Source organism: Schistocerca serialis, chromosome 7, assembly GCF_023864345.2.
Source record: "Schistocerca serialis cubense isolate TAMUIC-IGC-003099 chromosome 7, iqSchSeri2.2, whole genome shotgun sequence".
Classification (NCBI taxonomy): Eukaryota; Metazoa; Arthropoda; class Insecta; order Orthoptera; family Acrididae; genus Schistocerca; species Schistocerca serialis.
In genome coordinates, this window is record NC_064644.1 from 192,557,329 (window position 1) to 192,574,707 (window position 17,379).

At 44.0% G+C, this 17,379-nt stretch overlaps 1 protein-coding gene across 1 annotated transcript in view; it reads left to right on the top strand.

Moving 5' to 3' along the window:
* Positions 1-17,379, top strand: part of LOC126412196 (protein groucho) — a 697,281-nt gene that overhangs the window by 635,191 nt on the left and 44,711 nt on the right. The window contains exon 14 of the mRNA XM_050081679.1: positions 9,306-9,555. Within this exon, the coding sequence (XP_049937636.1) occupies positions 9,306-9,555 (250 nt within the window). The remainder of the gene's footprint in view (positions 1-9,305; positions 9,556-17,379) is intronic.

Sequence of the window (17,379 nt, forward strand, 5' to 3'; positions counted from 1 at the left end):
CTTGTTTCCTGTCGTTAGAGCTTTGAATTTACCCTGGGTTGCGGGATCCTTATAGGGCTTCATTCAAAGGATGTGGACCGTATCTCTGATCTTTCATCTTCTTGTGTCGGGGTCAAAATCTTCAACTTCATAAGTAACATCAGACAACTGTCTTACAACCTTATAAGGTCCAAAGTAGCGCCTGAGGTGCTTCTCAGAGAGACCAACCTTCCAAACAGGAGTGAAGATCCAGATGAGGTCACCAGGCTGGTAGACAACAGGGCAGTGGCTCGCGTCATACCTCCGATCGTTTTCTTGAGCCTGCAGCGTGTGGAGTTGAGCTAACTGCTGAGCTTCCTCAGCTCTGGCTAACACCTGGTCAATGTAGTTGTCGTCCACGTCATCAGGATGTAACGGAAACACAGTGTCCATCGTCGTCGTCACCTCATGCCCATGCGCCAGGAAAAATGGCGTAAATCCTTTGGTGTCTTGTTTGGCGGTGTTGTAGGCAAATGTCATGAAAGGTAGCACCTCATCCCAGTTGCTCTGCTCAACATTGATGAACATTGATAGCATGTCAGCCAAGGTCTTATTAAGGCATTCAGTTAGCCCGTTAGTTTGCGGATGGTAGGCAGTCATCGTGTGATGAGTAATGGTGCACCGACGGTTTATCTCTGTCACAAGATTTGATTGAAAAACTTTACCTTGATCTGTAATTAACGACCTTGGGGCACCGTGTTTTAATACCAGGTCTTCCACGATGAATTTGGCTACCTCGGATGCTTCGGCTGTTTTCATGGCTTTTGTAATGGCATAGTGTGTCAGATAATCAGTGCATCTGTTGCCACTAGCAGACGTTGGAAATCATCCAAGGAGGTCAATCCCAACACACTGGAAAGGGGTTTCAGCTGGTGGAATTGGTATTAGTCGGCCAGGTGGTTTCTGACGAACTGCCTTTCTCCTCTGGCACTCTCAACAGTGCGACACATAGTGATGGACACTCCTAAATAAACCTGGCCAGAGAAATCTCTTGCAGATTCTATCGAATGTCTTAATAAATCCTAGATGTCCAGCATCAGGTGTGTCATGGAATTTCTGTAGTACATCTAAGCGCATGTGTTTAGGAATCACTGGTAGCCACTTCTATCCAAACGGATCAAAGTTTTTCTTGCAAAGTAATCCATTAACTACCTTAAGTTTTCCTTTCAAATCCTCTGACTGATTTAAGGCAAGCATAATTTGAGGTATCTTGGTGTCCTTCTTCTGCTCAACAGAGAGATCCTGGAGTCCAGCAAGACAGTCTTCATCAATGTCTTGATGGTCTTGCACAGGGTTTCTTGAGAGACAGTCGGCATCTTGGTGTTTTCTTCCACTTTTGTACACTATGGTAATGTCACACTCTTGAAGACATAGTTCCCACCTGGAGAGTCATCCTGTTGGATCCTTAAGATCTGTCAACCAACAAAGAGAATGATGGTCTGTAACAACTGTGAATGGCCTTCCATAGAGATACTGTTGAAATTTGCATATGGCCCAGATCACTGCAAGACATTCTCTTTCTGTAGTTGAGTAGTTTCTCTCGGCTTTTGTAAGTGTCCTAGAAGCATAGGCTATAACCTTCTCTTTTCCATCCGAAATTTGCACCAGAACAGAACCAATCCCATACCCACTGGCATCTGTGTGTAGTTGTGTAGGTGCTTTCTCATCATACAGACCAAGTACAGTGTCAGTCGTCACAGATTTTTGCAGCACATCGAAAGAATCTTGTTGAGCAGCACCACAGATAAATTTATCATCAGCTTTTAATAACTCTTGGAGTGGCCTGGCTTTGATACAAAAGTCTTTGATAAAATGACGATAATAAGAACATAATCCGAGGAAGCTTCTCACATCGCTGATACTTTTAGTAATAGGAAATTCCGTTATAGATCTTGCCTTTTCTGCGTCTGGCCGCATGCCTTTGTTTGAGACAAGGTGTCCAAGTGTTCTGATTTTTTTTGCTTCAAAGAGATACTTTCTTGGATTAAGTTTCAGTCCGCCTTGTTGGAGACACTTAAGAACGGCCCTCAGTCTTTTTATGTGATCATCAAATGTCTCTGAGAACACTATAATGTCATCTAAATAACAAAGACACATCATCCACTTCAGGTGACTTAGAATATTATCTATCATCCGTTCAAAAGTTGCTGGTGCATTACACAAACCAAACGGCATGACCTTAAACTCATACATGCCCTCAGGGGTGATGAATGCAGTTTTCTCACGATCAGCCTCATCTACTTCGGTTTGCCAGTGTCCCGAGTACATGCCCATGGTTGAGAAAATCTTATCCCCCTTCAGACAATCTAGAGTATCATCAATTCGTGGAAGGGGGTAAACATCCTTTTTGGTTATCTTATTAAGCTTCCTGCAATCAACACAAAAGCGCCAACTGCTATCCTTCTTCCTGACAAGAACCACTGGTGATGACCATGGGCTCTGTGAAGGCTGAATGATGTCATTCTTCATCATTTTCTGTACCTCATCGTGAATTATTTGACATTCCGTTGCTGACATACGGTATTCTCTCTGGCTTATTGGTTGGTGGTCTCCAGTTCTAATGCAGTGCGTCACCGCCGATTTGTCTAATTTGCTCTTCACCTGTGGATTGAAGCATTCAGAGAACTCTTGAAGAATGACAAGTAGCTTCTTCTATTGTTCCTTTGTGAGATCTGGTGATAATCGAGCTATAAGATCTTGTCTCCTAGTGGTAGCACCAATTTTGCCCACAGACTCGGCATGGGAGGTTTCTATGATGCTCAGCTGTTTGCCAATTAAATGCTCAGTGTCTGCTACGCACATGCATCTTGGAAGGATCTGCGGTTCTCAGTGACAGTTAACTATCCACAATTCACCGAATCCATTTTTAAACAAGACGACAGAGGCTGGGATGACCAAGTTATTCTTCAGTGGTATGCTTCTCTTACATTCCACTACAAGATTCATGGGTTGACGCATGACATGACACATGACAGCTACCTTTCTAGTGCTGACTGCAGGAATGATCACTTCATCCAGCACACACAGTCTCCACCCACACGGATGCACATCTTCCTGTCCACAGTATCTCATCTTGTCTAGTATAATCTTCGAGCGACCACAATCTATAATTGCCTGAGAAGCTTTCAAAAAGTCCCATCTGAAAATGAAATCATGATTACACTCTTGTAAGACGATGAATTCTAAGGGCTGTGTATGGCCACTTATACCCACACGAATGGTACATCTTCCTGTAGGTTTTACATATTTCCCATTATCCACCTTCAGCAGAGATGTTTTGTTTGTTGACGAATACGGTTTTCTGCAATGGTGACAGTACTTCTCCAAAATGACTGAATATGATGCTCCTGAGCCCACAAGAGCTGGGACAGTTCGGCCATCCATGAGGATATCGACGTAGTTTCTTATCATTTTTGTAGTGATTGACGGTGGAGAATTTTCCTCTTAGGCGGCGTCACCTCCAAGGAAGGTCGCACCCTTTAGTTTTCTGTGTTGCGGCAGATAGGTGATTGGCAGGGGCTTCTAAACGGCGATGAAGAGCTTGATTGGCATGTTGGGGAGCATCCTCTCCAGCAGCTAGCTTGCGGTGGTGGTGACCTATGTCGTCCTGCACTCACATCTTCTTGTTCATCTTCGTCGTCCCGGAGTTGGCGTAAGCTAAGATTGGTTTGCTGTCTTCTGGCGCAGGCGTCATCAAATATCTGCCCCCTTTCTAGACAATAGTGCACCACATGTTCCGGTTGTCCACAGTGGAAACATACTGGTTGGTTATCCTGGGTCCTCCAGACGTCAGTCTTCCTTGGTGCCCAAACAGGTTCCTCACGCGGCATTGTAGGAACATAACTTCACCTAGGTCTCGACTTTTTCACTGTTTTAAAGGGAAATGAAGGACGAGAGATTTGGTTCAATGTCTGTTCCAATTCCTCCCTTATGACCTCTTGAAGCGTCTCAGTTTTTTGCTCGCCTTGCAATCCAAGTGCCTTCTGAACTTCCTCTTTCACTATCTGACAAATAACACTTGTGAAATCAATTTGTTCCTCCATCACAGACATCGATACGATGTTTGGAAGCCATTCAAACTTCTTTTGTGTAATTCTTTTTTAATGCATTGTCTCGATATACTGGCACCATTTTATGAAGCCGTCTGCTGTCGAAACCTCCTTCAGCAGTAGGGCTTGATACATGTCCTCAGCAACACCCTTCATGAGATGTGCAACCTTATCTTCCTCCTTCATTCTAGGATCTACTATTTTACACAGCTCCGAGACGTCTTGAATGTAGGATGCTGTAGTTTCTCCTGGACGCTGTGCCCTGCACTTTAATTTATCTACAGCACTTCCGTCATTGTATGTCACCGAAACACTTGCGCAGTTCCTCCTGGAATACTTCCCAACTTGTGAACTTCTCCTTGTTGTTCTCGTACCATTGCTTGGCAGTGCCCTCCAAGTAGAAAAATACGTTAGCCAAACACACGGTGTCATCCCATTTGTTAAATTTGGCTATATGCTCATATAACTTCAGCCACTTGTTTGGACCTGGAAGGATGTCTCATGTGATGGCACACAATTGCTGTCATCGTAACATCCTCTTCTTCTGTCTCCGATAGATGGCGATCTGTTGAATATGGCTCGAACTCGGGTTTCTTGCCACGTAAACAGCGGCTCTGTCGTAGCCTGATGGGAGCCACTGTAGATAATGTGCGCTATCACAAGTTCTAATAGATGAATGAGGAACACTAACTTCACTAAATGAAGGTTTATTCAGCACTTACACATACGGTATATCAGTTACACAACATTCCAGTACAATGATTCTTGATATTTGTGGGTACTTCTAGAATGTACTTGAACTGAATATAGAAATTACAATTTTACAGTTCAGGTGAGTTTTGAACTCACGATCCTCCATGCAGCAGTCTAGTATCATAACCACTACACCACGGTGACTGTGCTACTCAGCTTCTTGTGCGACAGTATACTGAACAAAAAAATGAGAATTCTAAAAGACCAAGAGTTAGCAGAATTCAAAGATTTTTGTTATCCTAGTAGGGATTTTCATTATAAACTATTCCCTACTGTTGTAAACTAACACATAATTGATCCAAAGAAAAATTAACAAAAGAAAACCATGTAATTATGAGACAGAATAACTGGCCATAACTTAACCTTCAGGACTGTCAAAACACACACACACACACACACACACACACACACACACACACACAAAAAAAAAAAACACAACACTATAACTAGGTCTCTAGGTGGTTTGGTGTGGTGATTCTCTACTGGAGATTGATGTGGGTGCAGATGAAGAAGACAGCTCTTGGATACAAGAAACCCTTTATCACTATTTATTTCCAGTGATCAGTCTTTGATGCTGTTAGTGTTGGTCCCTGGCAAATGTGGCAAATGCGCTGACAGGGCATTTCCTTGTCTGTTGATCTCTCAGACCAGACCTGTCAGTGGTAACACAGACCATGCACCACTACCACTGCTGCTGGTGTATCAAGGAATATCTTGTGTTACTGGCCTGTAGCAGATGGCCAAGTGTTGGCTGCTGTCATCAAGAATACAGCAGACTGCAACTCGTCCCAGTGGCACAGGGCAAAGGAGTCCTCAGTTTGAACCTCAGCATATGAGAAGGTAGCTGATCTCCAAGTGTCATTGACCCACAAAGGCAGCAGAGTGCTGAACTGGCCAAGCACCCAGAAAGTCAGGCGGCAGTCCGAAGTTCGAGTGGTGGCGGCCACGTCATTGATGTGGTACTGACTGTCACAGACTGGACATCGCAAAATGGCCCAGCTCTTAGACAATGACAGGTTGGTCTCAGGCAGTTTAAATACAGCTGTTTGGGGCTGATCATGCAGAAGTTATTGCATTTCTGTGTCATGTGGTAACATTTCAAACAGGGGCCAGTGACTGGTGTCCCCACTTTCACCATGCGGGAGGAGGTCGGTGTGGAAACAGGTAGATGGCGGAGAGTTGCTGCATCAGCGATTCGCTGACTGTGGCTACTGGAGGCAACTTCTAATGTCCTAATTACAAGACGGGGCTGTGGCCTAGGTCCATGGCATTACACTTCCTTTGTCCTAGGAAAATCTGACTCTCCAGATTCCTGTTTGTGAATGGCTGCAACATAAGCACTGACTTATTTACAATTATTTAAGCTTTGTGCCCTGTACTTCAGTTGATCCTGCACACTATTTACACTTCCTTTGCTGTTTCACTTGTACTTGGTACACACAGTGAGTTTTTGGTTCATGATAGCAGAAGGAATGAGTATCAGGGTGGCTTCTCAGCACTGCAATCTGATTTCCTCATATCTACTCCTCCCCGTATCATTTTCTACAAGTTTAGACTGATAACTTACTGCCTGTTGTTAATGGCTGTCAATTAGAATATACGTACTGAGGACTAATCCCTTCCTTAACCTGTGGGGAACAATATGACCTATGTGAACTGAACTGAATGGTATGTGCACTGGCCTATTGTTTGTTGATTCTGGCCTGTGTGAACTTGACAGTTTTTGCACTGCATTTTTATACTGTAGCAATACAGAAAAATTTATTTACAACATTAAGAAATCCATGGCAACCATGCTTTGGTCATGTTTTCAAGACATTCCATAAACTATTACCCTTTTCACACTTAATTAATTCCTCTCGCTCTGATAGTTTTATACAGCAGCCCTGCTTGAAAAGCTTTCCAATACCACTAACCCCCGTATAGACACTATACCAGCTCCACCTGTGGTGTACACTAATTCAGTAATTTTTTCGCTACTGGTGCTATACCAGCTCCATATGTGCTATCCGATAACTCTGTAATTCTCCTTAATTCTTCCTTGGCTACAGGTGCTATACCAGACAAATCTGTGCCATGTATTAAAAAAAAAGCCCTTTAATTCCTTTACTTCCACACATCTTCCTAACATCTGAAAGACTTTACCACTGTGTCAAATCTTTCTGTTGGTCGGCTATTGTTGGTGAATCTATTACTACCATGAATAATGCTTCTCAAGAGATGTGGGGCAGTTTAGTTGATGACACCATGGCTAGTGATGTGTCTCGTGCCTGTGTGGCATATCATTACTTATACTGTTTTGAGATGATGCAACATGATGTGAAGACAATAAAACCTTACCAAACAATACTTTTACAACTCCTTATTCTTGTTCTAATTCATTCGACTCCTTACTCTTCTTCTGATTCATTGTCATTGTACCACAGCTTAACCTTATCAAATAAGCAGTACCTGTTAACTATTTTCTTTTAGGGTCACATTCTGCCCAGTTCTTGTCGTGGCATATATGGTACAGTTATCATCCTTAACATCCTCAAGCATTTCCTCTGTAAATTCGTATTTAAAACAAAAGCTTTACAGCTCTTCTGGCTTATCCTTAAAAATTACCAAGGTTTTTGGGATACCCAAAGTTTCCCACACTTCATCCAGGCAGTCTCTTGGCAGTGGCTGGCGTAACGCCCATTTTGGTGGCATACTCAGCAAAGTATTAGGTGTGGTTTATGCACAGGACGGAGCGCCCAAGTAAATTGCCCTGGGTGTGTGTTACAGGATTGAATGACTCAAGCCTTAGTCCTTTACCGAATACTACAATGCTATCTAATCCTGACATTGTGGAAAAAATAGGGAGAGATCAAGCCCAAGGATGTAGGGATCCCACAGGTGATTTGAAAAAATTCGAGCTGCTCCATACAGATAGTGCTGCTGTCCATGGTAATTGTTCAGAGTTCTGTCTTCCTGCCTTCTCTTCTTGTGGTAGTTTTTTGATCAGTCGGTATTCTTTTCCGTCCATCCACTCCCCTTTCCTCTTCAGAAAGGTGCTGCTGTTAAATTGTGCTTTCTACAGAACCATGGAACTGACTGCTATCTTCTGTTGGTTATCCATCTTCATCTTCAGTGGTTCTTCTGACACCAAATATGATGGTGAGAAGAAGAAAACACTAAATGGATATAAAAAACCTTTATTACTGTTTATTTACATTTTTCAGTCTATGATGCTGCTAGTGGCTATGCCAAATACACTGACATGGAGTGTCTCAGTGTGCTGAACTTGCAGCTCGACCCTGTCATCACTAGTGCAGACTGTGTGCTGCCTTTTTGTCGAGGAATGTCTTGTATTATCAGCTCTTAGCTGGATGACCAGATGTCAGCTGCTATCACCAAGAATACAGCAGACTGCAACTGGCTCCAGTGGCACAGGGCAAAGGAGTCTTAAGTTTGAACCTTGTCAGATGCAGAGAGCTGAGATGGCTAGACCCTGGCATCATAGGCACAGTAAAGCAGCAGAGTGCTGAGGTGCCCAAACACCCAGACTGAGTGAGATGGCACAGGGGTTAGTGTACTGGATTCACGTTTGGGCCATCCAGATTTAAGTTTTCCGTGATTTCCCTAAATTGCTTCAGGCAAATGCTGGGATGATTTCTCTGAAAGGGCATGGTTGAGTTTCTTCTCCATCCCTGAAGCATTCTGAAATTGTGCTCTGTTCCTAATGACCTAGTTGTTGATGGAACATTAAACAGTAATCTTCCTTCCTTCAAATACCTGGATGGTCAGGTGGCAGTCAAAGATTTGAGGTCCAGTGACAGTAGTATCATTGGTGCAGCATTGACTGGCACAGACTGGATGTCACAATATAGCCCAGCTGGTCAATAATGACAGGCTAGCATTGGGAGGTTTAGATACAGCTGTCCGGGGCTGACCATGCAGAAGTTATGGCATTTCTATGTCACATGGCAACTTCTTGAACGGGGCAGTGTCCTGGGTCCTAAGTGTTGTCATGCAAAATTAGGTCGGTGCAGAAGCAGGCATACGGCAGAGGAGTGCTGCTTAAGCAGGTCGCTAACTGCTGCTGCTAATATCCTAGTTATGACACTGGGCTGTGATCTTGGTCCATGATGTTACAACACTGTTCTAGCTTTTGGAATTATTAGTTCCTCCCTTGGGGAGGAGAGATAGATAGTTTTAGGAAGGTTAAAAAGGAAGGAATGACTTCCACTTATTTTGTAAACATCCCCAACTTATCCCCCTATCTTCCTTGTGAAAGGAACTAACAACTAGGGTGGTGTTCCTTATTTTTTTTTGTGTCTCAGCAGCACTAAATATTTTGCTTCCTGAAAATAAGTATTGGCCAGCAGTTTTGCCTAAAAATTTTATGAACTTGAATTCATTCCTTTAATCACACTTTTACTGTTTAGCTTTATTTACATAAGTTGGCAAGAAATTACAGCACAAAGGATTCAGAAAGCAAATAATATTCTTTTGTTTCAGGGCTTACTCCTTCCATATGAATGGTGAAGGACAGTTGCAGCCTGTACCATTTCCCACAGATGCACTGATTGGTCCAGGGATTCCAAGGCATGCAAGGCAAATTAATACATTGGCTCATGGTGAGGTGGTCTGTGCTGTTACTATAAGCAATCCAACTAAGTATGTGTACACAGGTGGAAAAGGCTGTGTTAAAGTTTGGGATATCAGTCAACCTGGTTCCAAAAGCCCTGTGTCCCAGCTTGATTGTCTTGTGAGTATGGTATTTGTAAAGTTGTGGGTATGGTTTTTGTGGACGTGGAGTTGTTATACTGTTGTAATTATCATCTTGAAAAAATAAAGAATTTTTTGTTTGTTTGCATGTACATGTGGCAGTCCTGGTTCACAGTGAAGCCCCCACACAATAGTAGCGGTGCTACAACAAAATGGGTTTCTCCTAGCAGCATCGTATGGTACTGTATCTGACACAACTGCAGAAATGTACTTGCAAACAAACAAACAATTAATTGAAATTTCCTGGCAGATTAAAATTGTGTGGCAAACTGAGAGTCTACTATAGAACTGGAGAGAAAACTTTATTATGTCACTTAATTTTTTTGAGGTGATAATTAAAGCTAAAACTACCACACAGAGCTCATATTTTAATTTTGTCAATAATTAATGACTGATGTGCATGACACAATGTTTGACACAACTGCAAGGAGTCTTATAAAGTTGAATTCACATTATTTTAGTTGGGAGTGTCTAAAACAAATATTTTCTTTGTGGTATTGTGTCTACAACTAAAGAGAGCAATGTTCTTATATATTTAAAAAATTCCCTCTCTCTCTCTCTCTCTCTCTCTCTCTCTCTCTCTCTCTCTCTCTCTCTCTCTCTATATATATATATATATATATATATATATATATATAATAGAGGGAAACATTCCACGTGGGGAAAAATATATCTAAAAACAAAGATGATGTGACTTACCAAACGAAAGCACTGGCAGGTCGATAGACACACAAACATACACATGAAATTCAAGCTTTCGCAACAAACTGTTGCCTCATCAGGAAAGAGGGAAGGAGAGGTTGTTGCCTCATCAGGCATCCCTCTTTCCTGATGAGGCAACAGTTTGTTGCGAAAGCTTGAATTTTGTGTGTATGTTTGTGTTTGTTTGTGTGTCTATCGACGTGCCAGCGCTTTCGTTTGGTAAGTCACATCATCTTTGTTTTTAGGTGTGTGTGTGTGTGTGTGTGTGTGTGTGTGTGTGTGTGTGTGTGTGTCTATATATGGAAACATTCCACGTAGGAAATATATATCTAAAAACACAGATGATGTGACTTACCAAATGAAAGTGCTGGCAGGTCGACAGACACACAAACATACACACAAAATTCAAGCTTTCGCAACAAACAGTTTTTTTTATATATATATATATATATATATATATATATAATAGAGGGAAACATTCCACGTGGGAAAAATATGTCTAAAAAGAAAGATGATGAAACTTACCAAACAAAAGCGCTGGCAGGTCGATAGACACACAAACAAACACAAACACACACACAAAATTCAAGCTTTCGCAACAAACTGTTGCCTCATCAGGAAAGAGGGAAGGAGAGGGGAAGACGAAAGGAAGTGGGTTGTAAGGGAGAGGGTAAGGAGTCATTCCAATCCCGGGAGCGGAAAGACTTACCTTAGGGGGAAAAAAGGACAGGTATACACTCGCACACACGCACACATCCATCCACACACACAGACACAAGCAGACATACTCAAATGGTCTCTAAATATGTCTGCCTGCGTCCGCACGTGCGGACGGACACGTGCCCGTGTGCGAGTGTACACCCGTCCCTCCCTCCCCCCAAGGCAAGTCCCCCCGCTCCCGGGACCGGAACGACTCCCCACCCCCTCCCCCAAAACCCACCTCCCTTCGTCCTCCCCTCTCCCTCCCCCCCCCCCCCCCCGACGAGGCAACAGTCTGCCGCGAAAGCCTGAACCTTGTGTGTGCGCCCGCGCCTGCCCGCGCGTCCATCGACCCGCCAGCGCCCCCGTTCGGCAAGTCACCTCATCTTTGTTTTTATATATAATTTTTCCCACGTGGAATGTTTCCTTCCATTATATATATATATATATATATATATATATATATATATATATATATATATATATGTCTAAAAAGAAAGATGATGAAACTCACCAAACAAAAGCGCTGGCAGGTCGATAGACACACAAACAAACACAAACACACACACAAAATTCCAGCCCTCGCAACCAACGGCCGCCCCGCCAGGAAAGAGGGAAGGAGAAGGAAAGACAAAAGGATACGGGTTCCAAGGGAGAGGGCAAGGAGTCACCCCAATCCCGGGAGCGGAAAGACCCACCCCAGGGGGAAAAAAGGACAGGCATACACTCGCACACACACACACATCCATCCACACATACACAGACACAAGCAGACATTTGTAAAGGCAAAGAGTTTGGGCAGAGATGTCAGTCGGGGCAGATGTACAGAGGCAAAGATGAAGTTGAAAGACAGGTGAGGTATGAGCGGCGGCAAATTGAAATTAGAAATTAGCGGAGATTGAGGCCTGGCGGATAGCGAGAAGAAAGGATATGCTGAAGGGCAAGTTCCCATCTCCGGAGTTCTGACAGGTTGGTGTTAGTGGGAAGTATCCAGATAACCCGGACGGTGTAACACTGTGCCAAGATGTGCTGGCCGTGCACCAAGGCATGTTTAGCCACAGGGTGATCCTCATTACCAACAAACACTGTCTGCCTGTGTCCATTCATGCGAATGGACAGTTTGTTGCTGGTCATTCCCACATAGAACGCTTCACAGTGTAGGCAGGTCAGTTGGTAAATCACGTGGGTGCTTTCACACGTGGCTCTGCCTTTGATCGTGTACACCTTCCGGGTTACAGGACTGGAATAGGTGGTGGTGGGAGGGTGCATGGGACAGGTTTTACACCGGGGGCGGTTACAGGGGTAGGAGCCAGAGGGTAGGGAAGGTGGTTTGGGGATTTCATAGGGATGAACTAAGAGGTTGCGAAGGTTAGGTGGACGGCGGAAAGACACTCTTGGTGGAGTGGGGAGGATTTCATGAAGGATGGATCTCATTTCAGGGCAGGATTTGAGGAAGTCGTATCCCTGCTGGAGAGCCACATTCAGAATCTGATCCAGTCCCGGAAAGTATCCCGTCACAAGTGGGGCACTTTTGGGGTTCTTCTGTGGAAGGTTCCGGGTTTGAGGAGATGAGGATGTGGCTCTGGTTATTTGCTTCTGTACCAGGTCGGGAGGGTAGTTACGGGATGCAAAAGCTGTTTTCAGGTTGTTGGTGTAATGGTTCAAGGATTCCGGACTGGAGCAGATTCGTTTGCCACGAAGACCAAGGCTGTAGGGAAGGGACCGTTTGATGTGGAATGGGTGGCAGCTGTCATAATGGAGGTACTGTTGCTTGTTGGTGGGTTTAATGTGGACGGACGTGTGAAGCTGGCCATTGGACAGGTGGAGGTCAACGTCAAGGAAAGTGGCATGGGATTTGGAGTAGGACCAGGTGAATCTGATGGAACCAAAGGAGTTAAGGTTGGAGAGGAAATTCTGGAGTTCTTCTTCACTGTGAGTCCAGATCACGAAAATGTCATCAATAAATCTGTACCAAACTTCGGGTTGGCAGGCCTGGGTAACCAGGAAGGCTTCCTCTAAGCGACCCATGAATAGGTTGGCATACGAGGGGGCCATCCTGGTACCCATGGCTGTTCCCTTTAATTGTTGGTATGTCTGGCCTTCAAAAGTGAAGAAGTTGTGGGTCAGGATGAAGCTGGCTAAGGTAATGAGGAAAGAGGTTTTAGGTAGGGCGGCAGGTGATCGGCGTGAAAGGAAGTGCTCCATCGCAGCGAGGCCCTGGACATGCGGAATATTTGTGTATAAGGAAGTGGCATCAATGGTTACAAGGATGGTTTCCGGGGGTAACAGACTGGGTAGGGATTCCAGGCGTTTGAGAAATGACATTTTCGTGATCTGGACTCACAGTGAAGAAGAACTCCAGAATTTCCTCTCCAACCTTAACTCCTTTGGTTCCATCAGATTCACCTGGTCCTACTCCAAATCCCATGCCACTTTCCTTGACGTTGACCTCCACCTGTCCAATGGCCAGCTTCACACGTCCGTCCACATTAAACCCACCAACAAGCAACAGTACCTCCATTATGACAGCTGCCACCCATTCCACATCAAACGGTCCCTTCCCTACAGCCTTGGTCTTCGTGGCAAACGAATCTGCTCCAGTCCGGAATCCTTGAACCATTACACCAACAACCTGAAAACAGCTTTTGCATCCCGTAACTACCCTCCCGACCTGGTACAGAAGCAAATAACCAGAGCCACATCCTCATCTCCTCAAACCCGGAACCTTCCACAGAAGAACCCCAAAAGTGCCCCACTTGTGACGGGATACTTTCCGGGACTGGATCAGATTCTGAATGTGGCTCTCCAGCAGGGATACGACTTCCTCAAATCCTGCCCTGAAATGAGATCCATCCTTCATGAAATCCTCCCCACTCCACCAAGAGTGTCTTTCCGCCGTCCACCTAACCTTCGCAACCTCTTAGTTCATCCCTATGAAATCCCCAAACCACCTTCCCTACCCTCTGGCTCCTACCCCTGTAACCGCCCCCGGTGTAAAACCTGTCCCATGCACCCTCCCACCACCACCTATTCCAGTCCTGTAACCCGGAAGGTGTACACGATCAAAGGCAGAGCCACGTGTGAAAGCACCCACGTGATTTACCAACTGACCTGCCTACACTGTGAAGCGTTCTATGTGGGAATGACCAGCAACAAACTGTCCATTCGCATGAATGGACACAGGCAGACAGTGTTTGTTGGTAATGAGGATCACCCTGTGGCTAAACATGCCTTGGTGCACGGCCAGCACATCTTGGCACAGTGTTACACCGTCCGGGTTATCTGGATACTTCCCACTAACACCAACCTGTCAGAACTCCGGAGATGGGAACTTGCCCTTCAGCATATCCTTTCTTCTCGCTATCCGCCAGGCCTCAATCTCCGCTAATTTCTAATTTCAATTTGCCGCCGCTCATACCTCACCTGTCTTTCAACTTCATCTTTGCCTCTGTACATCTGCCCCGACTGACATCTCTGCCCAAACTCTTTGCCTTTACAAATGTCTGCTTGTGTCTGTGTATGTGTGGATGGATGTGTGTGTGTGTGCGAGTGTATGCCTGTCCTTTTTTCCCCCTGGGGTGGGTCTTTCCGCTCCCGGGATTGGGGTGACTCCTTGCCCTCTCCCTTGGAACCCGTATCCTTTTGTCTTTCCTTCTCCTTCCCTCTTTCCTGGCGGGGCGGCCGTTGGTTGCGAGGGCTGGAATTTTGTGTGTGTGTTTGTGTTTGTTTGTGTGTCTATCGACCTGCCAGCGCTTTTGTTTGGTGAGTTTCATCATCTTTCTTTTTAGACATATATATATATATATATATATATATATATATATATATATATATATATATATATATATATATATATATATATAATGGAAGGAAACATTCCACGTGGGAAAAATTATATATAAAAACAAAGATGAGGTGACTTGCCGAACGGGGGCGCTGGCGGGTCGATGGACGCGCGGGCAGGCGCGGGCGCACACACAAGGTTCAGGCTTTCGCGGCAGACTGTTGCCTCGTCGGGGGGGGGGGAGGGAGAGGGGAGGACGAAGGGAGGTGGGTTTTGGGGGAGGGGGTGGGGAGTCGTTCCGGTCCCGGGAGCGGGGGGACTTGCCTTGGGGGGAGGGAGGGACGGGTGTACACTCGCACACGGGCACGTGTCCGTCCGCACGTGCGGACGCAGGCAGACATATTTAGAGACCATTTGAGTATGTCTGCTTGTGTCTGTGTGTGTGGATGGATGTGTGCGTGTGTGCGAGTGTATACCTGTCCTTTTTTCCCCCTAAGGTAAGTCTTTCCGCTCCCGGGATTGGAATGACTCCTTACCCTCTCCCTTACAACCCACTTCCTTTCGTCTTCCCCTCTCCTTCCCTCTTTCCTGATGAGGCAACAGTTTGTTGCGAAAGCTTGAATTTTGTGTGTGTGTTTGTGTTTGTTTGTGTGTCTATCGACCTGCCAGCGCTTTTGTTTGGTAAGTTTCATCATCTTTCTTTTTAGACATATATATATATATATATGATGAACATGATATTATCTTACCTTAATGTTAGATTTATGTTGACCATGACTTTGCACAAAAATATAGAACTGTGTCCTGGAATTCAGGAAAGGATGTAAAGTTTCTCCACTTTTTCTTGTTGCATGTTGTGCTGTTTATACATGGTACCAGGAAACTGACACTTGTTGTTAGCCAAAAAAATACCATGACACATTATATTCATCTTGGTTATGACATCTTGTTTACTGGTATAAGCCTGTATTTAATCACACAATGAAGGCTTCCACAGCTCGTTGTCTTTGTCACTTGTGACTCTTCCAGATTGTATGGTTGTGGGCCATGAAAGTTTTTTGTTCTTGACATTTTGTCCAGAGCTGCATGTGCCATCTTCAGAGGTGCTACTGATTCTACTGAGCCTTGCCAACTGATGGAAGGCACATCGAGAGTGATTATATTCTTTTCAATCATTATATTCTTTTCTCCTGTACAACAGATTCAATGATTTGTACACTGCATGTAATGAGAATAATAAATCACATTTCACATAAATATCATGATGGTAGATCACCAGAGATAATCCTTGTCAAAGATAAAACTTGTCTATTGAACTGTCATCTCTCAAAGATAAAATTTATCTGTTGATTCTGCAGTCCTACTGTCCATATATCACCAAATTTCATGGCATTTTATTTTCTGTTGTTGTTGCACTGAAGTTCATATATTTTGTTACATTGTGTTTTTAGCAGTTTTTAGTAAGTACTGTTTCAATGAAACTGTTCCCTGATGCTTCATTCTGGCTTTGTTGTTACCACAATTTCTAATTATTGCCAGTCCAAATTCAAAGAAATCCAGTGAAGTATAGCAGACATGATCATTTCATGTACAAGTTTTTATCACTGACATTTTAATTTTTATGTATTAATGTATTACAAATAAAATATTTAATGTACCTGGGTAAATAAACAATTTACTCATCGAGCAGTGGCAAGAGAAAACACACATAAAAGTTACGGGCATGTGCAAGATTTTGGAGCCAGTGGCTCCTTCTTTTGGCAGAAAGATTGAAGGGGAAGGAAGAGAGATGAAGAAAAAGGACTGGCAATGCTTAGCAAATGGAGAGAATTACTGAAAAGTCAGCCAGAATTCCAGGTCAGCCGAAACTTACTTGTTGGGATGAGATGGAAAGGCTGAATCAGTCTTTCCTTCTCAGCCTGTCCATCAAATCTCCTTGACCCAGAGTTCTGGGCAACTTTTCTGTAACTCTTCCCACCTACTAAACCTTGCCAGGCTCTTTCCTTCTTTCTACCTTTTCCTTCAACCCTTCTGCCAGAAGAAGGAGCTGCTGGCACTGAAAGCTTGCGCATTTCCCTATCTTTTACACATGTTTTCTCCTGCTTCTGCTTGGTGAGTAGATTTTTTCATCCATCCAATTCATTATATTTTCAAAAATTGATTATTTCCCTTGAAACTAAGTATCTAGATACAAGGGGCATTTGAAAATTCCATGCAAAAATAAAAACTACTCACGTGTTTGGGGTAAACCTTTTTCATTTTTCGACATAGTCTCCTTTTAGATTTACACATTTCGTCCAACGCTGTTCCAATTTGTTGATTGCTTCCTAATAATAGGAATTGTCCAAGTCTGCAAAATAGCTATTAGTTGCTGCAATCACCTCCTCGTTTGAATAAAATATTTGTCCTGCCAGTCATTTCTTCAAATTGGGGAACAAATAGTAGTCTGAGGGTGCCAAGTCTGGAGAATAGGGGGGATGTGAAACGAGTTGGAATCCTATTTCCATTAATTTTGCGACCACAACTGTTGAGGTGTGTGCTGGTGTATTGTCGTGATGGAAAAGGACTTTTTTGCTGTCCATTCGCCAGCATTCTTCTTGCAGCTTGGTTTTCAAACGG